Source organism: Xenopus laevis, chromosome 5S (genome assembly GCF_017654675.1).
Source record: "Xenopus laevis strain J_2021 chromosome 5S, Xenopus_laevis_v10.1, whole genome shotgun sequence".
Taxonomy (NCBI): Eukaryota; Metazoa; Chordata; class Amphibia; order Anura; family Pipidae; genus Xenopus; species Xenopus laevis.
This window is the reverse complement of record NC_054380.1, coordinates 73,186,504-73,212,662: the sequence shown is the minus strand read 5'-3', so window position 1 is coordinate 73,212,662 and position 26,159 is coordinate 73,186,504. Positions and strand designations below refer to the sequence as shown.

Here is a 26,159-nt window from a genome sequence, read left to right as displayed (position 1 = left end):
TGTTTGTAGTATTTTTTTAAGTATTTCATTCATTAATTAAAAACAGGTTCTAAAAAGCAATTAGCAAACACACATCTTTTATGACCTGGGTACTCTAGACAAAACTCCAATGAATGCCTACCATTATATTTATAATATACAGCTATATACAACAGAGTACATTTTAGGCTTTCCGATTCACATTTTCTTATCTTCCTTCCACTGTACCCTCTAATTCCTTCTCAGCTATGTGCACAAAAAATTATTTTGTGCGTACATTTTAAACTTGTGTGCACAGTTTTTAAATATGGTGTGCTCAGGTCAAAATTGATACATTTTGTATTACATTACTTCCTTCTCCGTATAGGTGTGAGCTGCAACTTTTTGCTCGTGTGAAGCAGAATATATTTTAGTTATAATTCTGTATGAATTATTTCATTGGCCAGATAATCTCTCTGCCTGCAATTTCTGTTTTGTTTCTTTGTGAAATGTTGGCAGGCCCGGATTTGTGGAAAGGCCACCTAGGCCCGGGCCTAGGGCGGCAGGATTTTAGGGGGGAGGCATGCTGCCCAACCACACTCACATTGGTTCAAAAATATTGGGGATGGGCTGGAGATACAATCGTTTTTTAAATTTCCCGAGCACCAGTGCCCATTTCTCCAGTCCAGATGATAAAAATTTGCATGAATAAAGGGGAGGGGACAGGGGCAACAAACGGCAGTGGGCCTAAGGGCGCCCACTATGTAAATCCGGCCCTGAATGTTGGACAGCTGGAGTTGCCTTTGAAATGTCAAGTGCTAACCTTCCCCCACAACCACTTGATGTACTATAAGGAGCTAAATTACCTGGATCCAAAAAGCTCGGAGTGTTTGACTGTATAAAAACTAATTTCACAAATATTTACTTTCATAGAAGAACTAGTCATATACTGTGCAAAAAATGATAATCTAGATTACAAGAAATGATGTAAGCAGCAGAAGACAAGCAGCGGTTGGGCATATAAAAGCCAACATCACTGTAGGAGGGTTGCTGTGTATTGCACAGAAAGTTTCCTTGACTAAGCATTAGTATGTCACATATCTACTATATAAAAGTAATATACATCATGTGAGATATTAAAGTGAAATTCAGTTAAAAAAGACTGAGTATAGCTGAGATGCTGCTGGCATGGTGAAGCAGCACAAAATGAAATCTTCCTGTTTTCGTTGTATATTGGATTTGTACAAAGTGATCCACAAAATAATATATACTGGTATTCTGGTGCAGTAAGTCCAGTGTCCAGTCTTTTAATATACTTGCTTACAAAAAAATGCACCAGTATATCAGGTTAAATAAAATATATGATGCTGGAAATATTATTCTTGAATATTTGTCAATAGCATGTGTGTCAATGCGAAGGCTGACATATGCCCGCTGACTCTTCCTTCTGTTTGAGTTTCTTTCTGCGTTGAGTGCTAGCTGCACCATGATCCTGTCTTCCTTGTCTCCATTTTCAGACACATAATTGCCAAGATTGTTTACCTCCCCATCACTGTAGCTGCAGTCCATCATGGACCGTGGCTGTGGTACTCCACAAGTACAAGGGAACTAGAAAGAGACAAATGCATCCGTTTACTTTATAGTTTTTCTTCCATACTAACTAGTAGTTTCAATTTCTATATAATGATTACAATAATTATTGCTTTTTCATCTTTATATATTTTATCCCAAGCCAAAGCTTATAAATATTAAAGGGGAACTATCACAAAAATGAAAATTTAATATAAACTTCATCATATTCAAATAAGAAACTTTCCAAATACAATCCATTAAATATTCTGCATTTTTTCTGAAATAACCCCTCTGTCAGCATCTTAATGCTGGCACTGGGGGATTATTTACTAAAACTCGTTTTTTCTCATATTTTACAAAAAAAAAACCTCCAACTAACTCCCATCCACAAATTTGGCTAATTCACTAGTAATTAAACAGGAACACTGACAATAAAATTCCTTCATTTCACCACAGTCTTGGAGTGTGTCTTTCATTGGAATCTTGATGTACGAAGTCTGAGACAGCACCCAGGCATGTCATGATTATTTTTTGGAGTGCACCACATATGGGACTATATATATATATATATATTTATTATTATATATATTATTATATATATTATTATATTCACCAGCTGGAATGTTACCTTTTCCCGCATTTTCCTTTCTTTCCTCTCTTGCACAGTGGTCAAATAATTCACAGCAGCATATTCCAGCACCGATAGGAAGACAAACACAAAACTAACCCACAAGTAAATGTCCACAGCTTTGATGTATGAGACTCTGGGCATGGAGGCATTTAATCCTGTTATGATGGTAGACATGGTCAATACCGTGGTTATACCTGTAAAACGCAAGTGTTTAAAAGAGTTATACATATTTTATTATTCAGTACTATTTGAATAAAACTACAACAGTATTGCAATCCAGTGTTACTTCCAGACACCGAATAAAATTTCAAGGTTTCTTTGTAGGCTCCTCCTCTTAGTTGTCCCCACTGAAACTAGCCATGTAATGCTTTCTCAGCATCCTCCAGTATTTTATTGTATTATATTATATAGTGTATATTGTATATTTATACAGAATTTTGAACACTGAAATTAGAATTTTAGACCACTCCCTTGACTTGTCCAACCCACATCTGTTTAGAACTTGAGGTGTTATCAATCTGTCCAATTTCCCACCAACTTTTTGATTAGCCCCACCCCTTTCCGGAATCTACAATTTAGTGGGGAGGGGGGGGCAACTCACATTGATACAAGGCATAGGCCATTAGCTATTTGCCACATTGTTTTGTGAAATCTCAGAAATCATTAACTGTTATTATTATTATTACTATGTATTTTTAGAGTGGCATATTCTAAAAATGGCATTCTTAGGCTCTTAATCAGGGAGCATGTATTTATGATACGCAAGGGCCATGAATTGTGTATGTTATGCTTCAATAAAATACGTTTGGGTTATTTCCATAGGGTTAAATGAGTTGCTAAATATAGTCACAAGCTTTTCAACCATCCACACAAACATATCTGTTGGCATATATTAATTTGTACATTTTGTTTACAAAGTTTATCATATATCACAACAATGGTTGGTGTTTTCCCCTTTATAACTTCGACCAGAAAAAATTGGACTTTAGTAAATAACCCCCTTAATGTTATGCAAGTAAGTGAGGACAATGTGGAGTATGTATTGAATCACTTGTTGTGAAGTCCCTAATACTGTATATTGCAAAATTTATGTGTTTTTGTGAAATAATTTACCAATGATAAAGGCAGCATGTTTCCATGCATGGAGTGTATACATAATATATTATGGTTTGTGGTTTTCACAAGAAATTCCAAGAGCACAGTGAAACTCTCTATTTATTTTATTTTGAAATTTTTTTTATTTGATTCTCATATTAAACAAATGAAATCAGTATGACAGCAAATGTTATGTAGATGAAGAGAATATGTAACATTTGATACAAACTCTAAATGCAATGATGTGAATGTAGTCAGTGCCTTAAGGTGAAAATTCCTATTTCTATGAATCCAACCAGTTTTTTTTTACCTAAGGGAACTCTGGCAGGGGCTGCTCTGCGATCTATCCAGAATGACACCCAAGAGAGCATCACCATCAAGGTTGCTGGAAAGTATGTTTGCAGAAGGAAGAAGAAGATGTGGCGCCGTAATGTAAAGTTGATGTACAGGCGATTGTACCACCCTAGATTAAAGAAGAAGCACACGTGTCCATATGAAACCAAAGGAGACATAGAGCTAGCTCTACTGAATAAAACAAATAACCTAGCCCATAGTGGAGGACTCAAAAATGCTGGTAATGCATACTGTAAATTATAATAGGGCAGGTTCTCTAACCTTGTGCAGTATCTTGATTTACTGTATATCTGATTGTGATATTGGGCTTAGTTTGTTTCAATTGCTTAATATATTCTCTCTAGTGCATTTTGTGAAAATTGCATCTTTTGCAATTTGAGCATTTACCTGTACTACTATAGAAAGCAAGTCTTGTAGTTGTGTGAAACTCCTGAATAAGGAATTGTGATAATGAAATTCTGTCATCAGTTTTTAATGATTCGTTACCATTCTTCCAGTATAACATAAGATCATCTTCTGTGTATGCATCTGAAATGAGAGAGCAAATATTTGGTGATATATAGCTCAAAATTACCATTCATGTAAGAAACGCTTGCTGTTTGTTCCTTGACAATGGGACATATGATATAACCTGCACTGATATTGATGGTTGTGATCTCAACTGCTTGCTATCTTAGGGCAATGACAGAAGGGTCATTTTGTTGCCTGTTCGTAATTCAGTCAAATTGAAAAAACTGAGCAAATATGAAATAAACCCAATAGAATGTTTTGCACCAATATGGACTCATGCACCTTAGTTACTGGTTTACTATACAAAGTACTTATACTATACTGGTTTCCTTATATATAAGGTACTATTTTATTATACAGAAAATGGAAATCATTTTAAAACATTTTAATTATTTGCTTTAAATGGACTCTATGGGGCAAATTTACTAAAGGGCGAAGTGACTAACACTGGTGAAAATTCGATAGCAAAGGAGATAGACTCTAGCGCTACTTTTCACTCTAAAGCCAGGCGAATGGATGTAACTACGCAAATTCACTAAGATGCAGATTTTACCTCTTACGCCAGAGTTGCCTTCGCCACCTCAGACCAGGCGAAGTGCAATAGAGTAGATAGGACTTCCTCAAAAAAAAGTTGAAAAGTCCCAAAAAACGCTGGCGTCTTTTACTTTTTACAGGGTGATAGGCTGAAAAAGATCGTGTTTTTTTGGGCTCCCTCCTTCCCCCCTACATTTCCTAACATATGGCACCTAAACTATACAGTGGGCACATGTGTAAGGCAATATAACAACTCTATTTTATCTTATTAAGGTTTCCTCGCCTTGTGTAGTGTAATGTAGTTACTGCAACATATACGTCCATTGTACTTTAAGTTCACACCGTATGCTAATTAGGCATCGCTAGAGTAACTTTGAACTGCTTATCGTATTATCGCTAGCGCAACTTCGCAAGCGTTCGGAACTCTGGATGCAACTTCAGATTTTTGTGAATTAGCGTTGTCCTGGCGAATCTACGCCTGGTCGAAGTGTTGCGATGTCAGCGAAGCCGCCGCTGGCGCAATTTCTGAGGTAAGTAAATTTGCCCCTATGTGAGATGGACTTCCAGTAATCTGAATATAAGGTTTGCTGATCCTCAGCTGTATATGTAATTTGTATTTCAATAGTACTGTAAATTAAAACAATACATTATAGAATTGACAGGGAAAAATACAATAACAGAACATACATAACAACATACAAAATATACATCAAAGTAAGAAAGAATTAAGTTGGTCAGCTACAAGCAGGTTGCAGGAGTTTTGCTGGATAGGAGATTTATTAACTTTGGAAAACAGTTTAATAAAAAGCAACATGTTTGGACTATGGCAGTGATGTGATTAGAGAGGGAAAAGGAAGAGTCAAAGATAACACCCAAACAGTGTGCAGTGAACAGATTTAACAAGCCTGCCATCAAATATAACAGCAAGAGGGTAGAGGAGAGAAGGAGATAGTTAGGAGGCAGTTGGAAATACTGTATGAGTAAGAATTTCAGATAGATAGTGAAGGGATGAATAAACATATTTAGATGGTCTCACAAAAACAGGATGTATAGGGAGAACAAAAGCAAACAGATTACAGAACCTTGGAGCAACCCCATACTTACAGCTTTCAATCTCTAAAGAGCAGGACTGGGTATCAAGGGGAAAACGGCTAAAGTCCATATTGCACATTGCGGTCACTGTGACCCTAAAGATGAAAAAAAAAAAAAAGCTGTTATTTTAAGAAATAAATTCTAATGAATTCCATTTTTTTGGTCCTCCACAGGAAGCTGATAGTGCCTTCACTATGAACAGTTTATATATTTAATATAAAATAGATTTTTTGAAGTCCCTTGGTTGTATATAAATATATGCACGGCTATCAAACAAGGTTAGATACAGCATTCAAAGGATATTTAGATTTTTGGTCTGCCCAAGGCTTTCTCAGATTCATATTCAATATTTTAAGTCAATTTCAGTTTTTGTTGGCACTTACTTTTTATGATAACGCTGCGCAAAATCAATGAATTAAGAAAAATAGAGATTTTATTTAATATAGGATTTCTGAAATTGAAATGGATATTAATACTAAGCTTTTACCTAATAAAACATCTTTCATTTTATTTCAGCATAAAAAAATTGTAATGAAAATGTGTTTACTACTATTCTTGTCAAATTCCTGCACTGTGTAGCAGAGATGTATAAAAAAACATGATCTAGTTCCTGCACTATGTACATAAATAATTCATGGCATAGTTTGTTTCAACCCCGTTCTTTGTAAGACTAGTGTGGTATGTAATTCATATGGTATTGACAAATCAATACCTCAGACTGTACAGCACTTTCCCATCAGGTTGAACCCTCAGCATAACATTATCTGTTGTGGTATCATGAATAAAGGATCTCTTGGAATGAACAAAGAACATGTCAGGAACCCAAATCTTTTTGACTAGTCGGCCATCAAACGTCATACTCTGATTGTTGGAACTGGGGAAGGACAGGCGCTCATCTTTCCAGTAGTGTCTGAGATACAAAGTCATAGTGAAGTCCTGTAAAAATATAATATTCCAATGTCATCTCCATTACACTTATATATTCTCCTGAGTCTGAATAATGTTATACCTCTGGCAAACATACACAGCAGATCCATTGGTCTTAATTTTGCTCAGTATATAGCTATAGCTATATCATATTGTATCATATATGTGGTAGATTTAATTGTTGCACTACATTTTGGGAATTATTTATTATGCTGTGTAAAATGAAATTCAACAAAAAAACAATGTAAAAAGCTGTGCAAAATGTCGAATTTATCAAGGTGTGTGTAATTTTATGCCATGCGAATGCCAGATTTGACGCAGTTATTTTATATTGTTTCCAGCAGAAGTCACTCCAAGAAAAAACACGTAAAAAATGTACAAAGATTTTTTACATGGCGAAGCCTGGCGATGTGTGTTGTATTATCCCACTGTTTATTATACAGCATAATAAATATGCCCCTTTGTGTCTGTTTAACTTAGTGTTCATGCTCCTTGCATTATGTTTGAAAAAAAGAATTGGATGTTTAAAATCAGGTTTCGGGAACATCAATCTCATATAAAGGGGCAGTTTTATCAAGGGTCGAATTTCGAAGTAAAAAATACTTCGAAATTCGACCATCGAATTAAAATACTTCTACTTCGAATATCGAAGTTGAAGTTTTTTCCATCGAATTTGTCGCTCCTGCGGTCGAATTATAATCGTTCAATTGAACGATTCAAAGGATTTCATTGATCGATCGAACGATTTTACTTCGACTGATAAAAACTTAGAAAAATGCTCTAGAAGGTCCCCATAGGCTAACATAGAACTTCGGCAGGTTTCATTTGGCGAAGTATTGAAATCAAAGTTTTTTTAAAGAGACAGTACTTCGATTATCGAATGGTCGAATATTCGAATGATTTTACTTTAAATTGAATTCGAATTCGTAGTATCCTATTCGATGGTCGAAGTATCCAAAAAATTACTTTGAATTTTCGATTTTTTTTACTTAGAAAATTCCCTCAAATTCACTTCGAACCTTGATAAATCTGCCCCAAAATCTACGATTGATTGTTTTATCAAGGGCAAATTAATGTGAGCTGAACATCCATTAGCAGTTCATTATTCAGAGATGCACTATCAAATCTGAATTACATACAATGATAATCAATCAGGTGCCCATCTTAAAATGAGGAGATGATATGGACAAATATCTTCTTCAAAAATAGTGTTTTGTGATATATACCTTAAACTAAAAAACCTACAGGGATTAAATATCTCTTTGTCCCTTGAGTGCTTTTTAGATGAACGTTGCTTTTTAGATGAACGTTGCTTTTTTTAATGAAGGATTAAATTATAGCAAGGCTGATCATGTGCAAGCAGTGGTGTGGTTTTTTAAGAAGGTGGGAGATGTAGTTGGATTTTATGTGACCAGAAAAAAGGTATACTGCAATGTCCTGAAACATGTGGTGCAATAAAAAGAAGTTTTTAAATTATTCCTGGGTGCCTTGGAGTTTGCATAAAGAAATAATAAGATGACAAATTACTTACCATATCAACCTCTGAAATACTGTCTAAACTTTCCACTTGTACATCAACTCCCACCGGAATTGCTGGACCTATGAATATGCAAAAATATTTATATACTTTTTTCATATTAAAAAATGGGATCAATACAGTGCAGCTCACTATACCCTAAAAAAAGATTGTGAGTGTAAAAAAAATTAATGTGAGTGTAATATATTGTGAACGATGGCACTAAAAATACTACTGTGTGTTTGATACAGTAAATTAAAAAGAATATAGTCCTGTTTTTCCCATCACATAATAGCATGTATATGCCTTTTTCTTTGTTGGTACCACATTTTTTACACTGATTTTTTTTCCATAAAATCAGGATTTCTAAATTGTACTTTTTAGGGGTTTTGGTGACAAAAAAATTGTGTTTTAGTAAATGCCATCCCAAGTGTTGTGATTCCTCCCCATAAGGCTACTGACAAAACACTCAAGATAGCCACCAAGGAGTATGCATTTATATTTCAACCTATGGCTTTTAAAATATTTGTAAATTAGATTCTGTAGTCTATAGACAAAGCTGCTAAAAATCCTTGGCAAATGGCATTGTTGTAAACATAGGCAGAGGGTGATTTTTAAGTTTGGGTAGGCTAATGAAAGGCATTTTCTATAAAAAGTCCTTCATAGTATCCTAGGACCAATTCTACATATGCTGTAATAACCCAGCAGAATACATGCAGTATAATAATAGCAGAATATATAGTAAACTTGAAAATACTCCTAGTATGCCTTGCAGGATAAATGTATACCCAGTTTTGTATATACTACCCCAGAACTCGAACATTTTGGGATTTGCAACATTTTTGGCAGATTTATTAAAATGTCAGATTATCTGTTACACCAATTCCAAATTATTTTCTGTAGTATTAGTCAAGCAAAATAACTTTGCTTAAAGTGTAGAAATTACTGAAATCTTGTTTTTTTCAGTTATGGAATTACACACATCACTGCAAGCAGGCAGAAGCCATTTTAAGAACAATGTTATTAAGACAAGCTTTGCATCATTCCTTGTTTACATATCAGAATGGGACATCTGATACCCATGCATATTGCCTGGGCTACACAATCATAGATGGTGAGGATGGATGGGGAATGTGAAGAAAACAACAGCATCTAGGAAGCACTGAATTTAAAGTAAAAGTGCCTGCCATCCTCTATGCGTGAGGCATAGAGACAGGGTAGGCAGTATATGATTGACAGATAAGATTTTAAATACCTTTACAGCTATGTTTGTTATAATTAAAAAAAAAATTGGTGGTTCATGTTTAATTTGAAAAATACTTTTATTATACAGCTTTTTAAGTCTGGGTGACAGTTCCCCTTTAATGGGAATATATCATAAAATTGACTTTGTTCTAAGGGTGAAAAGTAGAATATTATATCACCTGCCTTAAAATAAATACTTGTTTATCTCCAATCCAGTCAAGCTTGGCTAATTGGAGATGCAGCACCACTGATGCATGTAAAAAAGGGTTACCAGATCCAGCACCATTGCTACATATAGGGGCAAATTTACTAAAGGGCGAAGTGACTGAAGCTGGCTGACGTCATTTCTGAACTTCGCTGATTTAATAATGGCACTGGCGTAAATTCTCTAATGAAGGCGATAGACTCTAGCGCTAATTCGCACTGTAACGCCAGGAGAATTTTTGCTCTGGCGAATGGATGTAATTACACAAATTCACTAAGATGCAGATTTTACTGAACGTTACCTCTTGCACCAGACTTGCCTTCGCCACCTCAGACCAGGCGAAGTGCAATAGAGTAGTTTTGCCCTATAGAAGGGGGAAGTACAATGGTACAGACCCTTGGGGGCAAATTTACTTACCTCCGCAATTGCGCCAACGACGCAACACTTCGCCAGGCATAGATTCTCCAGGACATGGCTAATTCATCAAAATCGAAGTTGCGTCCAGGGTTCCCGAACGCTTGCGAAGTTGCGCTAGCGATAATACGATAAGCAGTTCGAAGTTATGCTAGTGATGCCTAATTATCATATGAAAGATTTATTCATAACCATGTTTATGTCTCCACTAGAATCCTATTAGCAGAAAATTGGAAACTGAATTATATCCCAAAAATTGAGGAGATAATAAAAAGGGTAGAATTTAATCTTTCTGCAGAAAAGGCGTGGGCAACAAAAATTGGATCTCTAGATTCATTTATGGCTAAAATTAGAATGTGGTCATTGGTTTATCCTGAAACAAAATTATTCATAGATTTAATTGGTTAGTTGTTCTATCTACTATCCTCTTACATATGTATGCATGTATATTCGCCGACTCTGGATGATACTGCTAGAAAGAAGAAGATACTTTCTCACAATGGTTGTGTTATAAGTTACTAATGCAACAAATATGGTTTACAGCAAATTAAGTGTAGTTTTAGTGTAGTTTAGTTGTAGATGTAGTCCTTTTTTTTTTTTTTTTTTTTTTTTTTTGTATTGTATGTCAGTTTGGGTAATTCACAAAATAGGTATAAGAAAAAGCTCTGGTTCACTTAAAACTTAAATTTATTTCTCTGGAATACTTTATATAAGGATTGATACAAAGAAGGTGATACCGGAAATAGAGTAAAATGTATTCTGAGATGATACTTTAGCTTAAAGACTATTACAATGTTTTATTTTTGATTATTATATTCTACTTGGACTTCTTAGTTTTTATGGTTCGAAAAGGCCTGCAAGGAGACAATTTGCTTTATATAAACCTAGGCCTAGTTTCTTTCTTTATACAAGAAATACTGTATCTTTAACTATGTTATGTTAAAATGCTGTATATGTTATTAAGCATTTAAGTAAACAAGGCTATGTACATTATATATATATTGACTTTTATGCAAAGTCTGTGTTGTAAAATTTAAAAATTGCCCAATAAAAAACATTGAAATAATTATCATATGGCGTGAAGTTAAAGTACAAGTCTGGCGCAAGAGGTAACGTTCAGTAAAATGTTCAGTAATATTTGCGTAGTTACGTCCATACGCCAGAGCGAAAATTCGCCTGGCGATAGAGTGCAAAGTAGCGCTAGAGTCTATCTCCTTCGCTAGCAAATTTACGCCAGCGCCCATTAGTAAATCGGCGAAGTTCCAAAATGACATCATGCTGGCGAATTTTTACCAGTGTTAAGTCACTTCGCCCTTTAGTAAATTTGCCTCATGGTCGTTGAGTTCCTATGGTAAGCAATCCTGCACCATTGACTTTTTCAATTTGAAATTGAGAAGATGTTTAAACAGGGCCAGTTAAATTAAAAAAAGTGTTTTACCAGAAAAAGAAAGTATTCCACTACAGCAAAAATTATGACTTTATTTATTTCCAGCCATAACAGTAGAAGGATGATGCATATCAATTATATTTAAAAGATTTAATTAGTGAATTTGTTTTCCTAACCTCCATACATTAATGTAAATGTTAAAAAACAGTTACAAACAGCCCCATTTACATGTTCTTAATATCATAAACCATACATACCCCCAAATCCAGGTCTCATGGTGAAATCATGATCATCTATTCTGAGGAGCTGCTCTGACTTTGTAAGTGGAGACTTAGTGATGTCAGGACTTCTTTTAAATACAGCACTACAGAAACATGAAGAGGTTAGAAGGATCCGAATCCATAACCTGCAACTCCTATTAGCTTTACTTTTTGCCGCAGCAGCAATTTAAATTAAAATTGTTGTTTCTATTGCATTCATGGGGTATTGAAATAAATTAAGAAATTCTAAAAGGAAGAGTAACACCAAAAATGAAAGTATCTTAAAGTAATGAAAATATAATGTGTTTTTTGTGCTGCACTGGTAAAACTGGTGTGTTTGCAGGAACTCTACTATAGTTTATATAAACAAGCTGCTGTGTAGCCATGGGGGCAGCCATTCAAAGCTGAAAAAGGAGAAAAGGCACTGGATACACAGTAGATAACGGATAAGCTCTGTAATATAGAATGGGATTCTTCAGAACTTATCTGGTATCTACTATGTGGCCTGTGCTTGAATGGCTGCCCCCGTGGCTACACAGCAGCTTGTTTATATAAACTAAAGTTGTGTTTCTGAAGCAAACACACCAGTTTTACCTGTGGATGGCTACAATACATTATATTGTCTTTCAAACACTCTCAATTTCGATGTTACTCTTTAAATACCCTTTAAATACAATTGGTAAAAGTATAGTAAAACTTGAAACTGGGTGATACATAGTTTAAGACAGGGCCCACTGTTTTTTTAGGCTTAGTGGAAATAGCACTGCATACGATGTTTGGTTAACCATAGTAAAGGTGTGGAAAACCAGCTTTTTTATTTTATTTTGATCACTTAAAGGAATTATTTACCTTTAATTAAATTTTTAGTATAATAGACTGCTATTTTCAGACAATTTGCAACTGATCATTTTTAATTTGCAGTTTTTGAATAATTTAGCTTTTTGTTCAGCAGTCCTTGGCATTGTGGTTGGACTATCTGGTTGCTAGGGTCTAATTTAACCTAGCTACCAGGCAGTGGTTTGAAAGAAATAAACAATAAAAAATAACAATAACAGTAAAATTGTAGCTTCAGAGAGGAATATTATATTAGCTGCTGGGGTCAGTAAAAGCTGGATGAAAAGAGTAAGTCAAATAATTCAAAAGCTATACCAATTAAAAAATGAAGACCAATTTAAAAGTTTCTAATACCTGGCCATTCTATAACATGCTAAAAGTTAACCTGAAGGTGAATCACACTTTTAAGTAAGACAGTGGGTAGAAACATGGCAGACGAGACTCCATCTGGATATATTTAAAGGACTTACAACGACTTAAAGCAGTGGTTTATAGTTCAAGTCTCCTTGAGGTCTGACTTCATCCGGCTTAGCTAATAAAACTAATAACGAGGAATGAGTATATAAAACATTGCTGTATCAGCCATAATTCCAGGAGTATCAAGTGGAGGAAAACAGGACTTCCCTCCAAATCTCACCCTAACTGGCCCTCAGCCAGGACCCCAACCAGTGCTCCGAGCCCCTTATCATGGCCAGTTAGGGACCATCACTAAAGTAAAACTTAACAAACAACCTAGGGCAGAAATGTTGTAAATTTTTGGGTTTCTATACCAGCCTTTTATCAGAGAAGATCTGTGTCTCCAAAAATGCCCCCTCTAGCTCCCCATCTTCGTTTCTGCTGATTCACTGCCATTGCTCTGTGCTGCTGTCACTTACTGAGCTTAGGGACCCACTCACAATATACAGTACACATGGAATGGAAATGTCACAATATAAGGTTGATTAGTACTTAATACATAGCTTTTTAAGAGCTGTTAAGAGCCCACTGAGCATGTGAGTGTCACAGACACTTTCCAAGATGATGATCCCCCTGTGACAAGTTTAAAGTCCTGGATCTTTGCTGCTATTGAGATGCTGAAACTTTAGGCTGGTACAATAAGTTCAGTATGTAAAATATGGCATTTTTAACCATAGTAATTTTTAGGGTTTAGTTTAAAACTTATTTATAAGCAGACTATAGCAGTATTTTGGAATGCAAGTTTTCAGTTAGCTCCTGTTCTGCTTCAATATTCAGTTTGCTGCGACAATTTTTTAATCTGGCCACTAGACATTTCACTCCCTACTACAGAGATCAAAGGTCCCTAAATGCCAAAACATTCGAAATAATTTATATAAAAATATTTGATTAAATGGCTAGTGATACTGTAAATTACATTTTTAAAAAAACTCATAGAAGACTAAGAAAAGCACATGGAGCAGTATAAAGCTTTGTGACAGGTTGCAACACTAAGAATGGATATAAAAAATCTCAAATAAAAGCATGCTGGCACACTTCCAAGAACAAATGGTGATCGCCCAGGGCATGTGATGCCACAAGCATATAAACTGCTTATCTTCTGCTCTATTTTTACTGACTGGAATATCAGTGGGTTTAGAAATCTGACACATAGAAATAATATCAAATATTTCTTGCCAGGATTTGGCAGGATTTAGGAGTTATAACTCTCACTGATGTGATTTCCAGGTCACCAAATGGACATGGGCAGTTAAAGCATGGACTCCCGAAATTCCCTAATGAAGAGATACTTGTAGAACTGAACTAAAAAAAATCCATGCTCCAGCTACAAGGGCACAATAATTCCTATAATTTTAGAAGGAAGCAGGTTAATGATATTTCATTTTTGTCTGAAAAATAGGAACAATAAGAAGACATCCATTTTATATTACATACACGTTTATTAATAAAAGATACAAAAAAAGGCTTAGAAAGGTCTCAAAAGAACTGGTTCTGGCTGGATGTTTCAGCATACAACCCCTGTTAAACTCTGTCAGAGACCCTTTACAAATGGCTCCAAAGTCAGGCACTCCCTCCCGAGGATGCACTGGGCCGCCCAGCCAATCGGATGGCTCCAGCCTGTAACTGGGCTGGATAATGTCACAGACAGAAAAACAGGAGAAGGTTTTCTCTGATCCCCTACATTTAAAACAGTTGTTTCAGCTTAACCCCCCCTTGGATGCCCAACTTTTGAGCAGGTCCCCCTTTAGATATAGAAAGACATTATTGTCTTCTTAGTCATTCAACCCAAGAATTTTTCTCACCCTAAATCTCATTCTAAGCTATTTTTCAGGCATATGTAGATGAAATTGAGCCCTTCTTCTAATGTTACATGACCTCACCCACCACAGGGGAAACAGCCTTGGGTTACCAGATGAGATACCATGACATGACTAGATAATCTACAATTTACAGATGTTGACAGCACCAGCCATAGATTATGCTGTTTAAAATGCCTTTATTGAGACATGGGTTTCTGGCCCCAATACACTTGACTAGAAAATCCAGCTAGAAGGGATGCAATGCAATTTAAATGCAATCACTGCAGCCCTGCAGCATGTAGTTGTAGACAGGGAGAGATGAATGGCAGATTAAAAGGAGTGGAATATGGCACTCAAGAATGGGTTGTTAAAAGCATGGAACATGGGAAGGGGCAAAGGAGATGAGGTATTCAATGAAAGCACCTATACAAGTAGTTTTCACTATATTCTTGCTACCACAGGAGGAGAATAATGTAATGAAGATTTAACAAGGGAACTTCTGGTTCAGACAGGAATGGAGTTGACCCCCGTTAGGCAGAGAAACAGCAATAGTAACCTGCACTTTTTTCACAAATAAGCTGGCAGTGATGGATTTAAACTTCTGGACAATTTTCAGAAATACTTTGAGCCCGGTCCCCTGAGGCTAAGACCTTTACAAGTGGAACAAAGTGCAGTCTGAAGTAACAGGCAAATTTCAAATAGTGGCTTTGTGGTGCGAAATTACCTCTGCGGGCATTCCTTCATAGTCAACTTGACTATGGAACTGCAGTATCGATGAACTATCCCCTTTCTCCGGTGCAGCCTGAAGTTTCTACGTGCCATGCAGTGCAAAGTATGCGCTGGCCCACAGTTTGAAGCGGTGGCCGATATTTTGCCTAGTCCTGTAAACTACATGCTGCGGATTGCAACCTTTATCTGTCAGCTTCCTAATATCATTATTATTTTTTCCTGGTCACTTCTGGAAGAGACATAGTTGCTTTTAAAGTTTAAAGTGCATTACTTGAATTGTTCAGTATAAAAATAAAAACAGTGAAAATAGATAGGCTGTGCAAAATAAAAGATATTTCTTATATAGCTAGTTAGGCAAAAATTCTGTTTAGAATGTGAAAGAAAATGTGAAATCCAAAGGTCTTGAGTTTGAAGGAAACAAAATTCTTATTTTTCAAAATGATTCATTTAATCTATCTCAAAAGAGGAAGGAATTCTTAAAAGCCTGCCAGTCTTTGGTATCTCTAGGTATTAATTTTTCTCTGCTATATCCAGAGAAGTTGAATTTTTTTTGCCAACTGGACCTCTAATCTTCAGTGACTCTTCTGAGGCTGAACTACTTTGTGCATCAACTTATAAAACAGAAAAGTAACAACTCATTTTCTCCTAATACAAACAAGAAATCTGGGCATTCAACGTCTCCCCCTCAAAGAGAACATAAAGAAAAAAGTATGAGAGACCCCGCCAAGTAACCCAGGTACCCACAAATGATCTTACCCATTCTTGAGATCGTAAGCAAAGGTCGAGATGCAGGTCCCCTATCTCTTCCAAAGGAATTTCTCCACCCCTCTCAATTGAAAATGACATGGTGTTGGAATCTTTATTTTTATAATAAAGATTATTATTTACTGCACTGGCCAATGGTTCTATTTCTCTTGATAACTTCTCTTTTAAAGAGGGTTGAATGTTCTCTATTTCCAGGGAAAAAGTGAGGTCCTTTTTACATCCCCTAAATTGGAGGTGTATTTGTTCATGTTATTTGTTACGTTAAGTTATTTTCTGTGATACTGAGAAAATGTTTATATTTACTTAGTTCGTTCTCGCGCATGGACCTTTGCTACTATTTCATATTTTGTGAATATTTAAAATTACTCATCTTGTTCAAAACGTTTTTTTTTTTATAAAAAAAAAATGGAGCTTTATTGCAAGTCATTGCTTTTGCTATTAATCATAAGACTCCATGTACAGTAATAAGTTTAGACACAGAAAAAGCGTTTGATAACGTTATCTAGGAACATGTCTTTAACTGTTTGGATTCTTTTGGTGTTGTGTGCCCTTTTAATAGCTTTATTAAGCATTTGTATTCCTCGCCTAACTCTCAGATTTGAGCTGGTGTGAAATCCATTTAATATTTTTTACAGGGACTAGACAGGGATGCCCATTATTTCCACTCCTATTCAAAATCTCACTTGAGACCTTAATTAGAGCCCTAGACAAACTGGAAGTATTTCAAGGTGTCAAAATTAATAAATTTCACCTTAAATCTTTAACATTTGCTGATTATTTAATGTTGATTGTTCAAAGCGCTAACAATTTCCTTGTAGACAGTTTTAAATTACTACATGAGATGGCATTTTCTCAGGTTATAAAGTTCTTCTTTAAGATATTGATTTTTCCCAAGTTGAATTATCCACTTACTAACTTACCAATCCTAATTTAACACAGTGATGTTAAGAAATTAGATAGGGCTTTAAACTGTTTTATATGGAGTGGTAAGAAGCCCCAAAGTGCCTTAACCAAATTATATGGTCCCTATGCTTTAGGAGGCTTAATGTTACCCAATTTTAAAACCTTTCTCCTCAAGTGGGTCTTTGGGGGTGATAAATTCACAAATAGTGCTCTTGAACTTTTCCCCATAACCCACACTCATGTTTACGAATGTAAAGTAAATGCTTTGTTTAGGGACTCAATTTTTACATAGAAATTGTTATTTTTTTTAGTCATGGTTTCAATACAGCGCTGAGAAATATGTTGGCGCTATATAAATACATGTTAATAATAAGAATCACACATTGACAACTTTCATGCCTATTCAGCTCCTATGGGAAAATTAAACACGGGATTTTATCTTCCTTTTTCTCTTATTCCAAAAAGCATCTACCTTTAATGATTAAAGATTTTGTTGATCCGGTTAGTGTGAATCTTCTTACTTGGGCAGGTTGAAAAGATCAGCTTGGTTTGAAAATAAGTGACCACTTTCTATATACTATTAGCAAGAGTGCTTCCTTTCAGTTTCCAACAACAATCTCTTTGCTCTCCAGAAACATTAGTTAGCTGAGGAGATGGCTAAAATGGGAGACAACTTAGAGATCTTAAACATGAATTATATATCTTGGAAATTATGGTGTCCCCCTTCTGAATATAAGCAACCTCTCAAATATATGGCTTTGAAATGGTCAAATTACATTTTATGTAATATCATCCCCACCCAGTTATCTTCTTCCATTAAGTGTTTTTTTTCAGAAGACTGGAGAGTCCAACATTTTAAACTGGTTCATTTGGGCTATGGGAAGCTTTATTGAACTGTTAACAGTTCTGGTCAATCTTCGTTTTGCCCCAAATGTAAACAGGAAAATGTGAACCTTTTCCATTACCTTTGGGATTTTCCCCAAATTAATTTGGTCTGGCAAAGATTAAGAGATTTTATCTAAGTCTAAATTGAAACTACACTTAGTTCTGGCTCTAGTTTACACCCTATTAAATATTGGGCCACCATCTTTTTCCTTGGAAAGACATTGTAAATCTAATTATAATATGATTTCTAATTTAACCGTGCGTTTTACAGCTGCTACAAAAAAGGCTTTATTCTTGTTCTGGATTTTGGAGCTTATTCCCTCCATAAAAGTTATCTTATGACAGTTAAATCAGCTCTGCTGACAAGAGACTATAAGAATTAAAACAAATGAACCCCACTTAAAAAACAAATTTATAGATATCTGCTCTCTTTTTTCAATCAAATTGATCCTAGTCACTAATCTAAAGTCTTAGAACTATTACAGATCTAACTTCCCTGTTTAATTGGTTGCTACAGTGGTTCACTGTTAATTTCTCATTTTTGTTGTTCTTATATTTGCATACAAGTCTCCCGTCTCAGTTTTGTAAATCCTCCAAGGTTTGGTTTTCTTATTGAAAACTTTACTTACACTACTTTAGCTGTTCTATACTTCACTACTCTAGGACAATGAGAATATTGTGCATATATATATATATATATATTTGTCTTTGTGTAAACTGCAGTGTATTAGCATCTCTATTATAATATTTTGGTTTGCATTATCTGTCAAAAATGGAAAATCTTTAATGTTTTAGAAAACCCAATAAAAATATTGAAACCTCAAATTGGTAGCCTCCCCAAACAAATAATTCATCCTTCTTTCGGATTGTGTCTTGTGTTTAGAATGTGAATGTTTCTCCATAATCATTATAATTTTGTTGTGGAAACTACAGATACAGTATACACTGCTGCTCTGATGAGGGAGGAACAAAAATGTTTCTTTTATTTTACATTTGCCTTAGGGTGCAGATACCTTTAAAAAGAGAAATGCAAGTGAAAAGGTTCTGAGTTGGAAGAGGTTGTGTTCCATCCAGGCAGGTATTATTTGCCTAGAAATAAAAGGTCACTAAAGGCTCAGTTCATGAAGGAGGGACTGTGGTATATAAGAAAGGCAGAAAGACCTGTTCAGGCTCTGTGGCCCTATAGGACCATGGGTGGGGTAGTGAGCAGACTGCCGCATTCAGTTTTGCCAAGGCAGGAAGAGGAAAACAAGGAAATACCACCACACCACAAACATGTCCAAGCTAGGCATAGCTAGAGGCTAGAATATGGAGCTTCCTTATAGTTTGAATCTAATATTTGAAGGTATGCTTATCTGAAGGCCAAAACAGATAAAACAAAGATGGTTGTTTATAGAAGTCATTATTTCTGTTTAAACAGCAACAGAGTTAGGAGGAGTTAGGAGGATGTAATAAGTGTGAAAACAAAACAATGATCCATTAGTGCTTAATAAAGTAAAAAAAAAAAAATATAACAGTTACGTAGAACATATTTCCAGTTCTATTTATTTTGCTCCTATTTAAAAAAATATGTATATATGCATATACTGCCCTTGAAATGAAATGCCCTGGCCCTTTAAAAAAAGAGCAATAAACCGATTCCTATTATATATATAGCCTAAAATGCCGCAATACTTCACACTTACCATCAGAGGCAACATTAGGAAATGTGCACAAATAATTGTTTTTGTTTTACATCAGTCTTTTTTCTGTGGCATTGTGCCTAATGACGATTGTGGCAACATTTCTGAGCCAGTTGAAGCTAACACAATTGCATCAATGACAAATCAGGAATATCTAAGTTGAGACATAAGGTGCAGTATACATACACATCCTGCATACTGCTTTGCCTCATGGGAACAACAGCAAGTAAACAAGGTCCAGTCACAATAAGCATCTAATATTTTGTCTTTTCTATAAAGAATGTAATATACTGTACCTGCCTTGCTTGTGTGACTCCTGATGCACTTCTCTTCTCTGTCTGTGTGGCCTACTGTAATTGACAACATGGAAAAACAACCGTGTTAGATCAAATATTCACCTTGTGTGGAGTCAAGTATGTATTAGAATTTTTCCAAATACTAATTCCCCAAAGATCAAAAAAAAAAATCTAACCTGTGTCTAGGGTTGTAGGATTTTTTTTGTATCATACATTTTTATTAAAAGAAAGGTATTGCTTATTGGGAGGGGGGGGGGGTTAGGGTTGTATGTGTGTGGTGGTGGTGCTCCAAGACCTCAGCTTAGGTTTGTACACAACAACGGTTTATTTTTTTAAAATAAGGAAAATAAGTCTGTAATTTAAACTGGCCGGCACACTATCCCATATGCAATTGTTAAGGAAATGTGTGGATAGAGTAGTCAGATTAAGAAACAGGGTAGAGTCCTGCAGCGGGTTGGGAAAAACCCGCAAAAAAACGGGGACCTTGTGAGATGAGGGTAGGATTTTCGGGTGCGAGTATATATATGGATCGAGGGTCGCGGGTTGCGGTTCTCATCTATATTTCTTATCTTATATATTATATGTTATATTGTCTAGATTTTACTCCTTTTAAAATTTTACAAAACTTTTTTCTGTCGCAGCCTACTGACGTCACTTCCGGGTTGCAACAACAGCACTTCCTATTTAATGGTGGTAGGCAGGTTTCGGATAAGGCAGTTGCAGGCTGGGTCGGGTAGTGGGTCCAAGAGAGTAAATATGCGGCTTCCTGTTCAGGTCGCGGACTGCTGGCTGCTAGTTTAGGTCCAGTCCAGGTCTCAAAAATTGGTTCTGCGCAGGACTCTAAAACAGGGGTTAGTAGGGATATATCTGTTTGGGGTAACAGGGAGGAGGCCCACAAAATGTATATTTATATATACCAGAATACTCTAGGTATGTTGTAACCTGTGTTTTATTTAAAGCTGCAATGTTTCCTTCCTGTGTTGTAACCTTTAACCTCACAAAGACACAGGAAGAACATACAAACTCCTTGCAGATACAACCCTTGGTTGAAACTGAATTCATGACCCCAGTACTGCTGACCATTTAGCTACTTGTGAATTTAAAAAGTTCTAATGACAATGTAGGGGACAGGAATTCCTTGGAAGTTGACATCCAACTGTTACATATGGCACATATAAGTTAAAACTTTGTCCATTTGAAGATTTTATTATTGCTTAAGTTTGATGTGTTTTGCCTTTGTTGTCCTGCCCTGATTTTGGGTGCACTTTATCTTATTCAATGTCAGATTATCTGTGTTAATTGATTATCAAGAAGAGGTAAAACATTTTAGGTGGTGATGGGCTTTTTCAGTTGCTAAGATGGAAATACAGTTTTACCACTTTACATGAGCCAGCTTTATAGGGTCAATGAGGTGGGGCAGTGTCTATTCCACAAAATTATGAGGTAGGGATATATATTGGCATGGAAACAATGGCATTACCTTCTTCGCAATAGAATATGCCATACAGTTTTGGTCTACACTGCTCAAACAGGACATTATTGAATTAGGGAGGGTACAGAGAAGGGCAACTAAGCTGGTAAAAGGTATGGAAAATCTTAGCTATGAGGAACGACTGACAAAATTGGGGTTTAAGAAGGGGTCTGATGGCTTTTTAGCAAGTGAGGGAATACAGGGTTATGGAAGATAGCTCATAGTACAAGTTGATCCAGGGACTAGTCCAATTGCCATCTTGAAATCAGAAAGGATTTTTTCCCTCTCTGAGGCAGTTAGGCTGGTATATATAGACTTAAATGGTTGAACTTGATAGACGTGTGTCTTTTTTCAACCTAGCTTACTATGTAACTATGTAGCATGAATCTAATCAAATGGGATTGTGATGAACACACTTTTATCATTTTTTTAATGAGGAAAGTTTTTTTGGTATTTCTTGAGCTATAAAGAGCAAACATGGAAATTAAAGCTACTCCACGTTTGCTCCTTGTGAGGTAGACCATAGGTTATTAGAGCACAGATAAACCCCATGTATAATGGACTCCTGCTTATCTGTAAGACAAAACAGTCAGAATGAAGGAAGAATGTAGTGGGCAGTATACTGGTATTCTAGTTATCTTGCAAATATCAAACATGGAGTAGTTTAAATTTCCATGTTTGGTCTATTTAAACAATAGATATAAAGTATGTGATTTTTTATTTTATTGCACATATGCTAAACAAGGTGGTATACTGCTCCTTTAAAAGCTTAAGGTCAGATTCTGGCTGGTATGATTATCAGCCTGTATAGCCTGACACAAAGGCTTTTGTCAAAGAATGTGTCATTCTGTCAGTGAATCATCAGAGCAACAAGTGGTTTAAACTGACATGTATTTTATGGTATTTGAATTATTCTTGTCCTCCTCTAAATCTCCTCAAGGTTAAATTACATTTTTCCAAAAAGGCAGATGACAGTGTCCTACTATTTTCAAGCATTGTATGCCGTCCTTTGTTCTGGATGTGGTTAATATATTGTGACAAGAGGAAGTACACAAACTATTTAACTTTTCATTCCACAACTATCCATTTTTAAATTTATAATATCTGTTCAATGGCTATTCCTAGCCCAGTCAATCTATTTTGCAACATGTTGGAGGTTAATATATTAGCAGATGATTACATAATGAATAATATTATTCTCATAGTTAAGATGTTTCTTTTTAGAGAATGAACCTACTTAAAACATATTGTAGCAAATTATATGTATATATATATATATATATATATATATATATATATATATATATATATACACACACATATATTAACTAGACTAAATTTGTTCAAGAAAGACACGTCATGGTCAATAATTTAAATGGGGCCTTCTGCACTTGGAGCCTGGACCCCTTTTTAGAAATAAACTCTCTAGAAAAGCTGCTGAAATCATGTCAGTGTGCTAATTGTGTCAGGGTTTCATTCCATATTACTTCTCAATGTAGATTACTAAGTGGAAAGGGAGCCAAGAAAAATAATCCTCTTTCTTCCCAACAGTTTAAAATTGGCATATTCTGAATGTCAAGAAAATAACATAACACAATGAAGCAAGGTATGAATTAAGCTTAAACCAAATTCTACTGTGGACATACAAGTAGCCCAGCAGGTCCCCCAAACCAAATGCTAAATTAGCCTAGATTTTGTGCTAATAGCAGTCAACAGCATTTTGCAGCATTAGGATTTTGTCCCACCCTTTTATAATCTAACAGTGGTAATGTACAACACTTTTATGTAAAGCAAAGATTAGGAAAGATTGCCCCACAGGATTAATGTAAAATGACTGAAATATTATATTGTCCCTGGCCCCCTCTGGAAGTTCATTGGTAGTACTGAAATCTCCAAAGTAATTAGCATGATTATAGGTACCCAATTTCCTTCCTTATCCCCCCGCCCTTGTTTGCTTTCTTTTTTCACTTTTTTGCAACAATTGCTTTCTTTGCCGTTTGTTAGTACAGCACTTACTTTATTATCATCAAAACAACATGCACAGAATACAAAGTGAGGTTACTTCTGTGTATTCGAAAATACACTACTCAGAAGAGGTCTGCACCCCCTTTATTTGTAGAATAAAAATAAAAATTTGCATTTTGCAATGTAATATTCTTCCTCAAACTGTTACTGCATTGCAAATTTTAATTATTCAATTATTATGAATAATTAAATTTGTACAAAAGGAAAATGTGTTCTTGCAAAGGTTTACAATTTCGAATTGCAAATATTTTTCAGTTACTGACTTTTATTTCATTCTCCCATTTGCCATTTAATTCTGCCTTTCTCCAGCCGGAAAATGAAAATGCTATTCATTAAGCAACAAAACTACAATAATTTGTAAATGTCTACTGCCAAGGAAATGGCCGACCTTTTCTTTTCATCAGCTAGTTTAGCTGCTTCTCATACATACTTTTTGGGAATATTATGATATATACATAAGACATAAGTGCAGAGGGTTAAAACGGCTCTGCACAATGAAAAAAAATAAAAAGGAAGTGGAAGATGTAGTTGAAGTGTTGGCTTTGCAAATGGAAGCAAATAAGATGGTTGGATTTTGTTTTGGTCAAGAAGGGGAAGTCGAGCTCAAGAGGAATATTATTAACCAAATGTTTGGGCAGAAAGTTGCACTGATAACCGCAAACAAATGCTAATTTATGAGATCATGGGTGAGAAATTATACAATTTATTTGAAGCAAAATCCCTTTCTTTGTAAACATCGCTAATAAAGATGGCACAAGTTTTAAGGGACAACATCATTATTTGGACCATACTGATTTCTTTTTAAGGTTCTGCACATTTTGTCATTTACTATAAAAATCCTCTTGCCTCAAAACAATAAGGCCCCAGTATCCAGCACAGAAAAGGGACTAAATAAACCAAATATAGACTGAGGGACAGGAGATAATACTGCAGTGCTGAAGGGTTTCAACACTTAGGAATTAAAAAGATCAAAGATCGCAAATATTAGAATATAAACTATATCGTTATCTCATAATTACAATATAATGGTGGCATACCGTTCACTAGGAATTTTTGCATAATCAGGTCAATGATTACATTAAGAACACAAGTAATATTAAAAGAATACAGTCCCAAAATAATAAATTATCTATAATTAAAATATAGTAAAGCAAAAAAGTCTGTCTGTCAAACCCCCTAAAAAAATGGCATGATTTCTACCACAAATAGTGCTTCCTTTATAATTCTAGAGGGAAATAAATGGTGAAAAGACACTCCCTTAAGATGCAGTCAAACTCTCCTATGAAAGCTTCATTCCCACACAAAACAGTATGCCACTAGGGCTGCAAAACAGAAAAGAAAGATTCTGCATTCTGCACTAAAGAAAGATTCTGCATTTGGATCACTATATCTGCTTGTATGTACATTTCATTTTGAGGTGTACTCACCTGCCCTGTTTATATATCTCAGGTACGCCTTTCACCCTTTGCTGGGTTCTGCTCTCAGTTGACACAGTCCATCCCCAGAGAAGTAGAAGCATACAGGTCTGAAGGTTACTGTTAGTCAGCATGATACCGAGCAGTATTTGGCCCAAAATTAGTCCACTGGAGAAGCCCGAAAACACAGATCTATTTGGGCCTTCAGATATTGTTGGGTCATCTCATTATTAGAAGGATGTTTACCCGTTCAGAAATAAAATGCCAGTCAGTATTTAATCTGGATGCTTGGGAAAGCAATTTCCACTAAACCTATAAATCCCTCTGCGTCAGATGGCTGGGATTTTCAGGCTGAGTAGAATTTGTGTCTCTTTCTGGACTGCTTTTATGTTGTTCCTTGGGGCAGTGCTGTGCAAACAAAAGGATGGGGTAATGAGCAGCAGTCCGGTGATAGCCTTCAGAATCCTCTCCTTTGTGATTAATTGGTGACCGCAGGCTCCTGAAGACCAGTACCTACAGTGCAAAACATGGTTTTAAAAGATTTCCAGCTGGAGGGCAAAGGTTGGATGATGGATTAATCAATTCTAAGAAAAATGATTATGTAAATCCAGTTTGAGATGAATATTCACAAAAAAAACCTGCTTAGATCTCTGCAAAAATCAGTAACTCAATACATCAGTATAAATCATCCTAAATATAATCTTCAATCTTTTGATATAAAGGGAGACCTGCCAGGGATGCCCTTTCTTTTTTCTCCTTGGGAGCACTTTAAAGCACCCCCAGTCTTACAAGAATAATGTAGAACAAAGTTTATGAGGTATAATTCTCCAACTTAGGGAGTATTATGTTGTAAGTTATAGTTCTCCAATTTGGTAATCAAGTGAGAGGTAATTTTCCCAATTGGGTAATACTCCTAAATTGGAGAACTATAACTCACACCAACTTAGTTCTACATAGTTGTTGTCGTAAGACTGGGAGAATCACTAAATACAAGCTAGAAGATTTTGGAAAATTCCTATTATTATGATTTTAAATAAGTGACCACCTACCTTAATCATTTTGAAAATAATCTTTTATATATTTACATTGATATATGTTTGGTTCCTGGCTGGCCAGGTTTTAAATGGAAATGTTTAATGTAAAATAAAATGTATATTCCTTCAGAGTAATTTGGTTTCCAAATACACCTTTAATCAATT

The 26,159-nt window shown here is 35.6% G+C and overlaps 1 protein-coding gene across 1 annotated transcript; it reads right to left on the bottom strand.

The window, feature by feature from the left end:
• Window positions 1-665: 665 nt before the first annotated feature.
• On the bottom strand, window positions 666-25,467 carry LOC108717563 (gamma-aminobutyric acid receptor subunit rho-1-like). Its single transcript, XM_041564653.1, has 10 exons — window positions 24,973-25,467; window positions 20,050-20,103; window positions 11,698-11,804; window positions 8,205-8,272; window positions 6,459-6,682; window positions 5,759-5,841; window positions 3,998-4,138; window positions 3,567-3,719; window positions 2,159-2,355; window positions 666-1,566 (listed from the first exon to the last, which is right to left on the bottom strand). Exons 1-10 carry the CDS (start codon window positions 25,092-25,094, stop codon window positions 1,279-1,281), a joined length of 1,437 nt encoding a protein of 478 aa, XP_041420587.1. The 5' UTR covers window positions 25,095-25,467; the 3' UTR covers window positions 666-1,278.
• Window positions 25,468-26,159: the final 692 nt, after the last annotated feature.

Coding starts and splice junctions, on each gene's coding strand:
- LOC108717563 (XM_041564653.1), bottom strand. CDS start 25,094: ATGCTGACTAACAGTAACCTTCAGACCTGTATGCTTCTACTTCTCTGG. Junction 5,842..6,458: donor AAAGTGCTGTACAGTCTGAG/GTATTGATTTGT, acceptor TTTCATCTTTAG/GGTCACAGTGACCGCAATGT. Junction 1,567..2,158: donor AAAGGAAAATGCGGGAAAAG/GTAACATTCCAG, acceptor GTCTCTTTCTAG/TTCCCTTGTACTTGTGGAGT.